The sequence below is a fragment of the Manacus candei genome, unplaced genomic scaffold, assembly GCF_025592945.1.
Source record: "Manacus candei isolate 608988 ecotype Guabito, Panama unplaced genomic scaffold, ASM2559294v1 h1tg000029l, whole genome shotgun sequence".
NCBI lineage: Eukaryota > Metazoa > Chordata > Aves > Passeriformes > Pipridae > Manacus > Manacus candei.
The window spans coordinates 1,890,334-1,905,747 of NW_026138077.1; the positions used below are offsets into that span (position 1 = coordinate 1,890,334).

General features: G+C 47.2%; 1 protein-coding gene and 1 long non-coding RNA gene across 7 annotated transcripts in view; one reads left to right on the top strand and one right to left on the bottom strand.

The window, feature by feature from the left end:
- Positions 1-15,414, bottom strand: part of HDAC4 (histone deacetylase 4) — a 195,567-nt gene that overhangs the window by 7,010 nt on the left and 173,143 nt on the right. For all 6 annotated transcript variants that reach the window (XM_051791018.1, XM_051791016.1, XM_051791017.1 and 3 more), the window contains 3 exons: positions 8,446-8,564; positions 6,606-6,739; positions 689-773 (listed from right to left, as the gene is read on the bottom strand). In XM_051791018.1, the coding sequence (XP_051646978.1) occupies positions 689-773; positions 6,606-6,739; positions 8,446-8,564 (338 nt within the window). The remainder of the gene's footprint in view (positions 1-688; positions 774-6,605; positions 6,740-8,445; positions 8,565-15,414) is intronic.
- On the top strand, positions 5,507-5,891 carry LOC127472597 (uncharacterized). Its single transcript, XR_007905073.1, has 3 exons — positions 5,507-5,547; positions 5,605-5,720; positions 5,794-5,891. It is a non-coding gene; the product is annotated as an uncharacterized LOC127472597 (long non-coding RNA).

Here is a 15,414-nt window from a genome sequence, read left to right on the forward strand (position 1 = left end):
ACATAGCAGTGGGATTCCCATATCACTCAGGCTCTTCCACTCCATCCCCCAAAGAATTTCCCCAGAAAAGCTCCACTGCAGTGATTTTAACCTTCCTGGATGAATAAACCGGAAATACCAGTAAATTTCACTCACAGAATCCCAGAATATCCTGAGCTGGAAGGAACCTACAAAAGCCATCAAGTGGCCCTGCACAGGACACCCCAGCAATCCCACCCTGTGCCTGAGAGCCTGTTTCACTTCCATGCCTGTCTATCCTTAATTAGGATGCCGCAACACCCAACAAGACTTGTGTTGTTCAGAGATACTTAATTGCTTTTGAAGGAATAAGAGTAAGCTCTGATTGCAGCACAGTCTGTGCTTTACAGAGATTTTAGAGGTTTTAATCTCATTTAGTGTTGGATTAAGGGTTGGACTTGATGATCCTAAAGATCTTTCCAACCTAAACCGTGCCCTGATTCCCTAATTCCCCCCCGAGGGCCAAAGCACTGCCCTGAGTGACCTGCTCGCTGTGCATCGTGCTGGCCCAGTCAGACCAGTTTGAGGCGGCACAAACCCAGTTCACGGTGCAGTGACCGCCAGGAAACCAGGACATGGGAACACAGAGCTGCCAGAATGTGGAGAAGGCAAACAGGTGTCCCCCCAGGGCAACCCAAAAGGGACCCAGCTGGGTCAGTGGGGTACTCACTGTGGATCTCGATGACCTTCTCCATGGAATGCACCGCATTGGCGTTGGCTCTCTGCTGGAAAACCTTCTCTGGAAGAGGGTCAAGCTGGAAGGAGAAACACCAAAGAGATGTTATCATTGAGTCATGGAATCACACACTGGTTTGGTTCATGAGGGACCTGAAAGCCCATCCAGTGCCACCCCCTGCCATGGGCAGGGACACCTTCCACTAGCTCAGGTTGCTCCAAGCCCTGTCCAGCCTGGCCTTGGACACTTCCAGGGATCCAGGGGTAGCCACAGCTTCTCTGGGCAACCTGTGCCAGGGCCTCCCCACCCTCACAGCCAACAATTCCTTCCCAATATCCCATCTAACCCTGCCCTCTGGCAGCTGGAAGCCATTTCCCCTTGTCCTGGCACTGCATGTGATACAAAATGCCCTTTCCATTCTTGACAGCACTTCCTCCTGTTTTCCAGGAGATATTTTCCTCCTGCCTGATGGAGAGCTCTGCCCATATCTATCCCAGCCCTGGCAGCTTTCACTCAGCATAGACAAAGGGAAATCAGATCCAAACTGCAAAGCACATCCTCCTGCGTGGTGTTTTCCAGGAGGTGGGTGTTGCAGAGCACCAAGTCAGGGTTCTGGTGCCAGAAAACATCAGCAAGGACAAGAAGACTTGGACATCCTCCTGTGTCAAGACCATGAGGTCACAACCCTGGCAAAGTCTGTTCTGCAGCAGGAACATCCCAGAGAAAGGCCCTGACAGCACTGCTGGAGGGTCGTTTTGGAGTTTCTTTGATTTCCTTTAGGAAAACCTAAGAAGAGGGGAACACCTTTACCCTCCCCAGTTCTCTACTCGGAGCATGAATTCCTAACAAACCTCCAAGGCTGAGTATCCAAAATCAGAGATGTCCACTGTCTGAAAATAGCAGTCAAGGCCCAACCAAGGATATTCTCCAGCAAAGAACAGCCACGGTTTAATAGTTAAAAAACCAGAAATCCATGGCAAAGTTTAACTGCTCAAAGCCAAGAGAAGCTCCAGCCAAGACTGCTCGTATGAGCACATGGCAGCCATTCCATAGGTACTTCAGGAGAACCAGGAATTGCTGCATTCCAGATTTAGTAATTATGGATTGCACTTTTTATTAATTCTCTGCTCTAAAAATAGTTCTGGTCCAAACTGGTTTCTGTCTGACATTAAGGGAAGGCAAAAGCAGTTCCTGGAGGAGTCGTTTAAGTAAGAGCTTTCAGACACCGATCCCAAGCACATTCCTGCTTCCAGAGCACTCTCCTCCTCCTGGAATAACCCTCACACACAACAGCCTCAGCCACTGCTCTCCTGGGAAAGGAAGGAAACACCTCTGGGCATCGGGCAGAGGCTTTAAGTAACTTCTTGAGAGCCTGATCCTGGACAAACCTCCACTACTTCCACATGAAAAACAAGGACAAAGCATTTACAGCAGGGACAGGGAGCACAGTGAGAGTTACAGGGCTGCAGGACCACGCCCCCCTGCACGTGCTTCCCATCTCACTGCCCACCAGTGGCAATTCCCATGCTGGCATCCCTGCTCCAGAGGATCCAATGTCACTCCCTGGGAACAGGCAGAAGGTTGGTGATGCCCCTGATGGAGGGAGCAGCTCTCTGTGGTTGCCCTGCCCTCCAGTACTGCTGGCAGGGGCTGCTTTGGGTCATGAACAGTGGCTTCGTGGTCTGAACTGCCATCAGCAGAGCTCAGAACCATGGAATCTTGGAATGGTCTGGGTTGGAAGGGACATTAAAGAGCATCTCATCTCATCCCCTGCCATGGGCAGGGACACCTTCCACGATCCCTGGTTGCTCCAAGCTGGCCTTGGACACTTCCAGGGATCCAAGGACAGCCACAGCTTCTCTGAGCAACGTGAGCCAGGGCCTCACCACCCTCCCAGCCAGGAATTCCTTCCCAATATCCCATCTAACCCTGCCCTCTGGCACTGGGAAACCATTCCCCCTTGTCCTGTCTCTCCATCCCTTGTCCCCAGTCCCTCTCCAGCTCTCCTGGAGCCCCTTTAGGCCCTGGAAGGGGCTCTCAGGTCTCCCTGGAGCCTTCTCTTCTCCAGGTGAACCCCCCCAGCTTGGATTAAACTCTCTCCCTGCACCAACCCCACCTCTGCTTTTCCAACTCATGTCCCATCAGCTTCACACGAGTGCCCACAATGTCCATCCATTCCCAAGCCCCAGCACTGCCTCCCTGCCCAGCCCAGCCCTCAGCTGCACAGCCAAAGCCCCGTTTTCATTTCCTGGCTGGTTGGAAACGCGCCGGCTCCTGCTTTTCCACAGCGCCTGTTCCGAGGCGGGAGGTTTGATCTCCGCAGACGCTTTGGGGACTGGCACCGTTCCCCTCATTTCCTACCAGTCCCCACACGGCTCTGGGATCGTTCCTGAGGCAGCAAAGCTCCCACAGCTGCCTGTCCATGTGTGTGCAGGCAGGAGCCTCTCACAGGCTGTACATCAAACTGCATCAAAGGGCCGCGGCACAAAGCACCAGCCGCTCCCTCCGACTTCCCTGCATTAAAGAGATTTGAGGAAAGGCCGTGATAAAACTCGTGTTTCCTGCTTTTTGATGTGTGGGTAAGTCAGGGGGATATTGGCCTGATATCTGCACAGCCTTACAGCCCACCTAGGACAAGCGAGAACAGGTCTAGCTTGAAGTATTTTCAAGTGTCTTAGAGTTGTGATTAAAAAATTCCGTGTTTTTTACCTCTTACCCGGCTCAATGAAACCACTCAGGCTGCTGCTAATATCCAAGGTATTGGGAGTGCTGGGATCTCCCCACAGCCTCACACTTCCCAACACATCCATTGCTTGGCTCAAGCACTTACTGCAGGCAGATCCTCACACCATGTTGCAGTCACCCCCTGCATCCCAGGAGGAATGACATCCTTCAGGTGTTATTCCCACTGTTTCCCTTTCAAAGTGCATCCTGCCACTAGAGCCAGCTGCTCCCAAAGGTGGATGGAGCCAGAGGAATTGTCTGTGGTAACAACTTGGCTTAAGAGAGGTGGCTGATGCAAAAAAAATCTCACAGAATTGTGGAAAGGTTTGGGTTGGAAGGGACCTCAAAGCTCATCTCATTCCATTCCCTGCCATGGGCAGGGACACCTTCCACTATCCCAGGCTGCTCCAAGCCCCGTCCAACCTGGCCTTGGACACTTCCAGGGATGGGGACCAGGGCAGTGGTGGAGTCACCATCCCTGGAGAGGTTTAAAAGATGTAGCATTTCTTCCTTAATCCTACTGACACCGAAAGCGTGGGAGGAAAAAAGGCAGGAAAGCTGAAGTATCTAAAGTTTCCTCTGCAGGAAAATACCCTGAGCTTCCCAGAATCCAAACCCTGTAATTCCTTGGTGTATTTCTCTGCCTTGCCCTTATCTTGCAACCACACCTCCTGGCCTTTCCAGCCAGTTTCTCTGACACAGCTGAGCCTCTTCCTACACAGTAACATGCAAGAAAATACAAAATGTAACTCCAAGGGCAAAACACAACTGCGAACAGTGCCAAGCAAGCAATGGGTCTAGAGAGGGGAACAAAGAGAAGGGAAGGCTTGGCGGATGAATTCAGAAATAAATTAAAATAGTTATTTTTCAAAAAGCACAAAGCAAGTTATTTAGATCAACCCAAAAAATCAGTTTTTAGCTGCTTCACTCTTTCTAATTCAGACTGCCAAGCACAGGTAGCTTTTATATAAAAAAACACTCTTTAAATCAATGAGTGTCAGAAGGACCCAAAGCGATGCTGAAACTTTGGCGGGTTGGCTGTTTTGGGGGATGAGCTGCCCAAATCCAAGAAAGGTGGTTTTACCAGGATCAACCAGGCTGGAAAAGACCTCTGAGATCACTGAGTCCAATCTTTGCCCCAACATCACTTTGTCACCCAGCCCATGGCACTGATGCCACATCCAGTTTGTCCTTAAACACCTCCAGGGACGGTGACTCCACCCCTCCCTGGGCAGCCCATTCCAAGGTCTGATCCCTCTCTCTGGGAAGAATTTCTTCCCAGTGTCCAACCCAAACCTCTCCTGGTGCAGCTCAAGGCTGTGCCCTCTTGTCCTACTGCTGATTCCTGGGAGAAGAGTCTGACCCCCCCCCGGCTCCCCCCTCCTGTCAGGGGGTTGCAGAGCCAGAAGGTCCCCCCTGAGCCTCCTCTTCTCCAGGCTGAGCCCCCCCAGCTCCCTCAGCCTCTCCTCACACCACTTGTGCTCCAGTCCCTTCCCAGCCTCACTGCTCTTCCCTGGACCTGCTCCAGCCCCTCCATGTCCTTCCTGAACTGAAGGCCCAGAGCTGGACACAGCACTCCAGGTGAGGCCTCACCAGTGCCCAGTCCTGGGGTAGAGTCACCTCCCTGGTCCTGCTGCCACACTGTTCCTGACCCAGGCCAGGATGCCATGGAATGATGCCAAGAATCACCTCCCTGGTCCTGCTGCCATACTCTTCCTGATCCAGGCCAGGATGCCATGGAATGATGCCAAGAATCACCTCCCTGATCCTGCTGCCACACTGTTCCCGACCCAGCCCAGGTGCCATCAAATGATGCCAAGAAGGCCATCTGGGCACCCCTGGCTCATGTCCAGCCGCTGTCACCATCACCCCAGGTCCCTCTCTGTCCCCCCACTCTGTCCCCAGCCTGGAGCTGCCAGGGGTTGTTGTGGCCAAAGGGCAGGACCCAGCACTTGGCCTGGTTGAACCTCATCCCGTTGGATTTGGTCCATGTCTCCAGCCTGTGCAGGTCGCTCTGCAGAGCCCTGCAGCAGATCCCCCGTGCCCCAAGCCGGTGTCCCTGCATGCAGTGTCCCTGTGTGCAATGTCCCTGTGTGCAGTGTCCCTGTTGCAGTGTCCCCGTGTGCAGTGTCCCTGTTGCAGTGTCCCCGTGTGCAGTGTCCCCGTGTGCAGTGTCCCTGTTGCAGTGTCCCTGTTGCAGTGTCCCTGTTGCAGTGTCCCTGTTGCAATGTCCCTGTGTGCAGTGTCCCTGTTGCAGTGTCCCTGTGTGCAGTGTCCCCGTGTGCAGTGTCCCTGTTGCAGGGTCCCTGTGTGCAGTGTCCCCGTGTGCAGTGTCCCTGTGTGCAATGTCCCTGTTGTAGTGTCCCTGCATGCAGTGTCCCTGTTGCAATGTCCCTGTTGCAGTGTCCCTGTTGCAGTGTCCCTGTGTGCAGTGTCCCTGTGTGCAATGTCCCTGTTGCAGTGTCCCTGTGTGCAGTGTCCCCGTGTGCAGTGTCCCTGTTGCAGTGTCCCTGTGTGCAGTGTCCCTGTTGCAGTGTCCCCGTGTGCAATGTCCCTGTTGCAGTGTCCCCGTGTGCAATGTCCCTGTTGCAGTGTCCCCGTGTGCAGTGTCCCTGTTGCAGTGTCCCTGTTGCAGTGTCCCTGTTGCAGTGTCCCTGTTCCAGTGTCCCCGTGTGCAGTGTCCCTGTTGCAGTGTCCCCGTGTGCAGTGTCCCCGTGTGCAGTGTCCCCGTGTGCAGTGTCCCTGTGTGCAATGTCCCTGTGTGCAGTGTCCCCGTGTGCAGTGTCCCTGTTGCAGTGTCCCTGTTCCAGTGTCCCTGTGTGCAGTGTCCCTGTTGCAGTGTCCCCGTGTGCAGTGTCCCTGTTGCAGTGTCCCTGTTCCAGTGTCCCCGTGTGCAGTGTCCCTGTTGCAGTGTCCCCGTGTGCAGTGTCCCCGTGTGCAGTGTCCCCGTGTGCAGTGTCCCCGTGTGCAGTGTCCCTGTGTGCAATGTCCCCGTGTGCAGTGTCCCCGTGTGCAGTGTCCCTGTTGCAGTGTCCCTGTTCCAGTGTCCCCGTGTGCAGTGTCCCTGTTGCAGTGTCCCCGTGTGCAGTGTCCCCGTGTGCAGTGTCCCCGTGTGCAGTGTCCCTGTGTGCAGTGTCCCTGTTGCAGTGTCCCTGTGTGCAGTGCCCTTGTTGCAGTGCCCCTGTACCTCGTTGCCCAGCAGAGCAGCCACGCAGGCCTCGGAGGCGTCGCAGATGGCGGTCAGGTCGTGGCCGCCCTCGAGGGCCAGGACCACCCGGCCCCCGGCCAGGCCCATCAGCTGCTTCGTCAGGTACCCGAAGCCTGGAGGAGGGAACAGAGCAAATGCAGGAGAAGGGCAAAGGTTGTGCCTGGAATGGGGCTCCTGGCGGCGGATCAAAGAATTAGAGAGAGGAATTACATCATATTAAAAACCCACTGGGGATTTGAAAGGACTCGGCGCATAATGTGAGCCAGGCTGGGTTTTAATTCCAGAGCTGGATGGATCTCCAGAGCACCACCATCCTCCCTCAGCACCCCAGCAGGGAATATTCCCTTGGGAAGGAGGGAAAGAGGCAGATTTTGGCCCTGCTTTGGGAGTTCAGTCCGAAAGGACTCAATGCATAACGTGACCCAGGTTGGGTTTTAATTCCAGCCACAGCTCCCTGGGTGGATCTCCAGGAGCTTATCCCACCATCCTCCCTGTCACCCCTCAGCACCCCAGCAAGGAATATTCCCTTGGGAAGGAGGGAAAGAGGCAGATTGTGGCCCTGCTTTGGGAGACGCCGAATTGGAGCAGTGGTTCAGGAGACACCAAGTGGGAGCAGTGGAAGGGGAGGGAGGAGGAGGGGGAATCAGGAATATTTCAGCTGGAATAGCAGCACTGCAGTGCCCCAGAGATATCTGACATCTCGTTCTCAGCAGACAGCTCTTCCCCTATAGAATATGCTATAAAAATTCCAGGGGCACCCGGCACTTTGATCAGATGACACACAATACATTTCTCTCCCCTTTAAACAAAACAGACCCAAGCTAGGAGGATTTAAAAAACGTGTCCTCAAAGCAACCTTCCCCCTCGGAAAAAATCCCAGAAGCCAAACAAAAGAAAAGCCAGGGAACTTCTCCCCTCCATCTCCCTGCTTTGTGTTCTGCAGAATTGGCAAATTAACAAATTAACAGGCAGATAAAATGATTCACTGCTTTGGGAGAGGAGCAAACCATGGGAAATTCAAGCAGCAGGTAAACAAAAGCTTCTCATTCCCAAGTGTTTCTGGAGATCTCGAATAACTTGTCTCTTGTAAATCTATTTCATTTTATTCTTATATAAAGTTTATAGGCTCAGCTCCCTCACGAGGTTTTTGAAGTTCAGTGGAGAGAACAACTCTCCTGGCTGACACAAACTCTTAAAAAATAATAATAAAATCCTTTTTGCAAGAAAAAACTGTCTCCTGGATTCACTGGAATGAAACAGTGCCAGGTAAACCCAGCATAACCAAGGAGGGGGGATTTCAGTGCATCTCCCAAAGACATCCTGGATCCAAAGCAAAAAGGAGATTCTTGTGGGTCTCTGCAATTGCTTCAAAGGTGGAGAACAAAAATATTCAGCTCCAAATTTTAATAAGGGGTCCTGGAGGAAGAAATGGCCTCGTGGTAGCATTGAAAGCGAGTGTTTACAGCTGCTATTTCTGCAATTTTGCTTTAAACCCAGCCTAACTCTGCAATTTAGCAGCTGTTTTCTGCAGAGATGTGTCTACAAATGAGTTTAATGATATTTATAATATTATAAATATATAAAATTATATAAATATAATTTGCACTCCAAATTGAAATATGCAATACTTAAAAAAAAAAGAAAAGGTAAATATATATTGTAAAATAAAACCCCACGAAAATTCAAAGAAAAAGGCCAAAAGTTTTGCTGCTGCAATGAAAGATCTGAAGTTAAATCTCAAAATGTAAAATTTAGGAATACTGTAGAGCAGCAATTGGTCCCAGTTTTGGCTCCCTGCTCTTGCCAAGCCCCAACTTACATTTTGCTGACAGGTTATACCCTCCCAGGGGGGTGGGATGTCCTTCCACCGCGTCGAAACCGGACGACACCAGCACCACGTCCGGGGCAAACTCGTTGGCAATGGGCATGACCACGGTCCTGCAGCACAAAGGAACCAGGGAACACATCAGTTGGGCTCCTGAACAAAGGCAGGAATGTTTAAACCCTCTTAATTCTCCAGGCTGGGAGTGTTATTCCATGGCAGCAAAGCCCAGCTCCTGTTTTCCTCCGAGGTGAGAGCAGAACACGTTGTGCTGGCTGTGATTTCTTCCACCAACATCCTCGTGTTGTGAGCAGGGAAACGAGTTGTAGTAACTTGTGCTTCCCATTTGGGAACATATCCTGCTCTACATACATGGGAATAAGGAGGAAATGAGAGGGCATCTGCCACAGGCTGCAAATCCACCTGGAAAAAGTCAGTTCATGGCACTGTCTCCGTGTCCTCCTTCAAAATATCTCCTTCAGGTTTGGCAAAGTGGTTTCTCTTTTCCTTGCTAAACTTTTCATTTCCCATGAAATGAAAGGTTGGGGATGTCCCACAGAGCAAAAAAAAGCTTTAAAATGCAAATGTCCCACCCAAATACACCTCTTTGAACTGGTTCCCCACCCAAAGACACCTCTCCCACTGCCAGTTCCCCATCCTCTGACATTTTATCCACTAAAAAATGGATGGAATTGCTCAGCATCCATAAACTACTGACTGTCCAGAGGTATTTAAATGAAACAAGGGGTCTGTGCCTGTGGTTTCTCACCAAAAGACCTTTTCCCTCTGGTTTCTCTCTCTTCAAACACCACAACTTCTCCTCAAAACCAACAAGAAGCTGCAAACACCCCATTCCCCACCTCAAGGTGCATTTTCCAAAGTATGTTCTTTTTCCATTATAACTTCCTACAACATGAACTGGTTTGATTCACATCCCAAAGCAGGAACCCATAAATATCTTTGCACGCACGAGAAAGTTGCTTTACTGAATAGTCATTAAGGGATGCTCTGAAACAGAGCCCAGAGAGGGCTGTTCCGTGCTGGGATGGTCCAAGTGCTACCAGGACACTCCTAAAGTCCACCATAAATCCATAGAATCCACCTCCCTCACCAAGGACTGGAGAAGCACTTCCAAACCCAGCACACGCGGTCAAGGGTTTTATTCTCCTTGAACTTTGAAGTCCTGCTGAGCCCTTTAATTCCCAGCTAAAGGAGAACTCCTAAGATCATCAGATTTATTTTTTCCCCCAGAGTTCTCATGGCATGGGAGCTGCCAGGACCTCGTTGGAAGTGTGGGATCACCAAGATGTGGGGACAGAGCAATGCACAGGACCGTGGATCCTTAAGGATTCTTGGCCACGGGACAGCTCACAGAATCATGGAATGCCTTGGGTTGGGAGGGACCTTACAGACCACCTCATTCCAAACCCCCTGCCATGGGCATCCACTGACGGCCCAGGACAAAGGCTCCAGAGGAACAGGGACAGTTGGTGACCCTTGACTGGAGGTCCCCAGGGGGTGACAGTGGTTTGGAGGTGCCTCCTCCAGCCCAGCCCTGCCCTGAGGGTTAACCTTGAGCCCTGGGGGGGCGGAATTTTAGGAGAGGACAAGCAGCAGTTGTTGGTTCAAAGTAAAGCAGGGCTCAGAAGAAGCTGCTTTGAGGATGTCCAGAGTTTTCTGCGGCGCAGGATGGAGTGACCTCCAGCCACAAGTGGTTACTCCAGCACGTACCTCCAACTGGGAGCAATTCCAAGAGGTGCTGTGTGTTGCTGGCAGGTCCCTCAGAGTTTTAAGGAATGTGTCCCAGGTCCCCTGGCTCCCTCTCCAAGAGGTCTAGATGGACAGTCTGTGCCCACTGACTGTCCGAACACATCCCAAGCCAAGAGCACTCCCAAATCCAGGCCTGAAGCCTCTCCTTCCCCCCTGACTCCCATTCAAGCTCTCAAGGGCTGTTCTTGCTTCTGATTTTCTCTGAATTCCAGAACCACAGTATCTCCTGATCCCACCAGGATCATCCAGTCCCACTCCTGGCCCTGCACAGATACCCCAACGATCCCACCCTCTCCCTGAGGGTGCTGTCCAAATGTTCCTGGAGCTCTTGACACTTCCCTGAGGAGCCTGGTCAGTGCCCAACCACCTTCTAAAGGAAGAACCTTTTCCTGAGACCCAACCTAAACCTGCCCTGGCACAGCTCCAGCTGTTCCCTGGGTCCTGTCCCTGGATATGAGAGTAAAGAGATCAATATTCCAAAGCCACAGCCCATGTTGATGCTCCATATCCATAAAAGCAGCTGTATCTTTGGACATAAAACTTGATCCAGGAGGGTCAGAGGCAGCATTCCCTCATTTTGCCTTTTTAATTGGAAAAAAGGAAAAGAAATCCCATGTGTTTCCCAGATTCCATCTGTGGACAACATTTCAGGCCCATCTCATCCAGCCTCTTCCTTTCTAATCCCCACGGAAAACCAGCCCCTTCGCTCAGATCCATCCCAGGAAAGCCAAGTCCTCGAGAGAAAACAGGGATTCAACTGCAAACAATCCCAGGGCTTTGCCCTGCTGAGGAGACCAGAAAAAAGCCAGAAATTCAAATTATCATCCAGGAGATGAGCAGTTTTGCCAGGAATCGGAGCATTTAAGGATTGGCTGTAAAGTTCTTCAGTGAGGAATGAACAGTCCTAACACCGAACATTCCTTCAATCCATGTGCAATTTTTTTAAAACACAAGGAAATTGAAATTTCCTGAATTTCAGAGGCTTGTTTGGCTTGCCTAAACTAAATTAAACCCTTCTTTTTGAAGAAGCTGAACAGGGACAACTGGTGGCTGCAAACAGCAAAACCTCCCCAGCGTGTCCTGCCATCGCTTGGCAGCGAGGAAAAAAAATAAATGCAATTTTAGCTCTATTTTCCAGAGGCCTGAAGGAATCATTTTTAGCCAGTGATCAGCCAATCCGGCAATTAAATGCCTAATAAATGATATGCAGGTGAAACAACCCGAGAGAGGATTAATTTGGGGTTTAAATGCTCGATGGCAGCGAGGAGATCAGGGAAATTTAGGAGGCTGAGCATTTTAGTGGACCCTTTCTCCCGCTGTTGGCCACATATATATATATGTTTTATCTATATTTTTATATAGTTCTGTGGATATTTATATGTGCTAAGGATATATTTTTATATATTATGCATCTATTTGTACAAAATATATATTTTATATGTGTTACATGTATGTGTTAAGTATATATTTTTAAAAATTATATATAATATATAAATAATATAAAAAATACAAATTATCTACATTAATATATATTATATATAATATGTTTATATAAATACATTTTATATATTATGTGTATATTTATATGTTAGTTATATAATATACATGTATTTATATAAATTATCTATATTCCACACATGTTATGTGTATATATATGTCAAGCACATATTTTTATATATTATGCATTTATATTTATATTTAATATTTATATAAATATTTTTATATATGAGTATATTTATCTATTTTAAGTATATATTTTTACATATTATGCATGTATGCATGCAAGTACATATTTTTATAGATGTTATGTGTATATTTATATGCCTAAGGATATATTTTCATATAGTATGCATCTACTTGTATAATTATATTTTTTATATATATTTATATGTGTAAAGTATATATTTTTATATATTATGCATCTATGTATATAAATACATTTTAAGTGTATATTATACATATGTTTATATAAATTAGCCATATTTTTACACATGTTATGTGTATATTTATATGTGCTAAGTAGATGTTTTATATATTATGGATGTCTTTATTTAAATGCATTGTATTTGTTATGCATATGTGCATATGCATATGCATATGTGTTATGTATATATTTTTCCATGTTATGAATATATTTATGTAAATATATTTCATATATGTTATATGCATATTTCTATATGTTAACAATATGTTATGCATATATTTATATAAATTATCTATATTTTTATGTTATGGGTATATGTTTATAAGTATATATTATGCATCTATTTATATAAATAATATATTTTTATATATGTTACATATATATGTATACCTTTTTATATATTATCCATATATTTAGATATTATATATCTATATATCATGCATATATTTCTATATATATGTTAACTATACATTTTAATATATTCTGCAGATATTTATATATTATATATTTATATATCACGTGTATAGTTCTATATTATGTGTATATATTTTATATGTTATGTATATGTATTAGATACGTTATGTACATATGTACACATTATATATATTTATGTTATGTATATATATTTTATATATGTCATGTGTCTATAATTATCCATTATATATTTTTACATTTAAAATATTTATATATGTAAAATATATATTTATATATGTTATGTATGTTGTACATAAATATATACATATATAAAAATATAAAAAATAAATGTGTACATATATAAATGTATGTATAACTCAAAATGTCATCCACTGCTCCTAAGGCTAATCAGCCTTCTGAAAATTCCAGTCTTTCTTTCCCCAGGCATCCATCTCCATGCTCATTTTCCATGTCCAAAGGGATTAGGAATTTGGGGATAAAATCAGTGTCAGAAGAGCATGAAATTGAAAACACAGAAACAACCGATCCAGGCAAAACCATCATCGTTCTCCCCCCTCCTGCTCCTTATTCCTGCTTTATGGCTCCCAGGGAAAACCAAAATCCCCCCCCAGAATTGGCTCCTGCACTCCTTTAATGCTTTTTGCAGGATCTTCCCGACAGTCCCGGCTTTTCCTTGCGCTTTAGGTGTTTGAAACAAAAGTTGAGCTGCGTGTGGAATTCTAACTGGGGAGGAGACCTCGGGACAGGAGCAAAAATCCACTCCAATCACCAGGAAAACCTTCCTGCAGTAAATTCCCAGGGAAATGCCAGCAGATAATACAATTTAATTCCATTAATTGCTGTTGCCGTGGAACGAGGAACCGGCCGGAGTTTTCCCGTTTTTCCTGCAGGTCTCTCAGCTGGGTTTGCATGTTCCTGAGGAGGATTTGGGGAAGGAAACACCACTCCTGCTTGTATAAAATATCAGGGAACGACACATCCTGGTCAGAAAACCCTCCAAGTCTTTTACAACTGTTTGTTTCTAGAACAATGGAGTAACAGACACCAGGAAGGTCTGGATGAGTTGATGATTTTGGGAATAACATGTCCTGAATTTTTCCCTTTAAGGTTGAATACATTTCTCCCTAATCTCTGCAATTTGGGTTGCCCACATATTTTGGGGGTCAGTTCAGCCCGAAATTTTGATGGAGTGGAGTTGCCCCAAGCTCCCAGAAAATTCCCCGAATCCCTTCTGGAATCTCCACCCTGTGTCCCCCCCAAAAAATGCCACCACCCCAACCCTGAGGCGGTGATTTCAGCCCTGGGTTATGAAGATAACAAGGACAAAGTGCAGGGAAAGGCATATTTTTAACCCTTGTTCTCACTTTTGGAACATCCTGGTGGGATTAAGGAGCATCCAGAGGTCAGGAGAGATTCCGTGACCCCACTGCAAGAGGAGGGAGCCAATATTTGGAGGAGAAATAATAGCAGGAAAATCACTGATACAAAACCCCTGAAACAGGTTTTCAGTGTGGGGATGAGTGATTTCATTAGGAATTATTTATTCCCTCATTTCTACGGACAATTAGCTCCGTTGTTTTCATTTCTCAAACCCACACGTTGGCTCGCCCTGAAATAAAAGCATCGAGTGGGTCGCTCGCTTTCATTCTGCTCGTTTTACGCAGAAAAAGGACTTTTTTCCCCCCCCAAAAAATAGGCAGGAATGTGAAGAGTTAAGGCTTAAAAAAAAGAAAAGAAAAAGTCTATCAGTATCTTTGCCTGGCTCAAAGGATTTCCACTGATTCCTCTCCAGACTTCAAAGCCTTCCCAGTTTGGCACCGGGACTGGTTTGAATTAAAGCTCAGCTCTCCACTGCAGAGTTTCCAAGTTCACGGTGAAAATGCCTCCTGCTTCTGGAGTTCATTATGGCCAATTTTCTTATCTTTCCTTCATCTCCTGGTTTGATCCCCGGCAAATGCAACGTGGCATTCGATGGGGTGGAATAACAAGGTGCTGCCTTGAAGGCATGAATTGTCTCAGGGGGCTAAAGCAAGGAAAGAAGAGGGGGGGAAAAATAGGATATATGACCCATTCCCTTCACTTTCTGACTCTCAGGGGACTATAAATTGCAAACTTCAAAGAGTTATTTTACATTCAAATCAATAGAAAGATTTGGGGGGGGGGATGTTTTTCAAAGGAGCTGGTTGAGATTTCAAAAGGTCACTTGATAATGGATTATCGTGCCCAACGTTGGAGTGAGATGAAAAAAAAGCTTCCCGTTAAAGTTATGGACTGAAGGTGTGCACATGGAGTCCCGTGAGCTTCCCAAAAACTCCTGAAATAAAGGGCTGTGAGCAGCTCCGAAGTATGTTCCCCAAAGAGCTGCACTCTCCGGGCAAAGACACCAGGAATGGCTGGAAAAGGTAATTTTCCAGGAGCCTGGAAAGTTAATTAATATTTAATGTTGTTCTGTCCCCAGCTCCAGGTTCTCTGCCTAAGGAAGAGATCAGGCTTGGGAATGTTGGGATAACCAGACTTCCACTTTGGAGCAAAGTGCTGCCTTCCAGGAAGAAAACAGGGATTTGACAAGATGTTATTTTAAATTGGGAATATCCTCGGAAGGCTTTTTAATGGCAGGATGAAGAGGGAGAAAAAGCTCTTTTTGCTCAGTGTAACAGAAGGTAAACACACGTTATTTAGGACAGGGAAGAGTGCTCCTGGATTTAATGCCATCCCAGGAAGGTGAGATTCCAGAAATTCACATCCCAGGCCTTGGAAAGGACGTGTCCCCCTGAATTTAGATGGGGTGGTCACCAGAGGTCACCAAACCTGGTGTGAGGACAGAAGACCACTTGAAA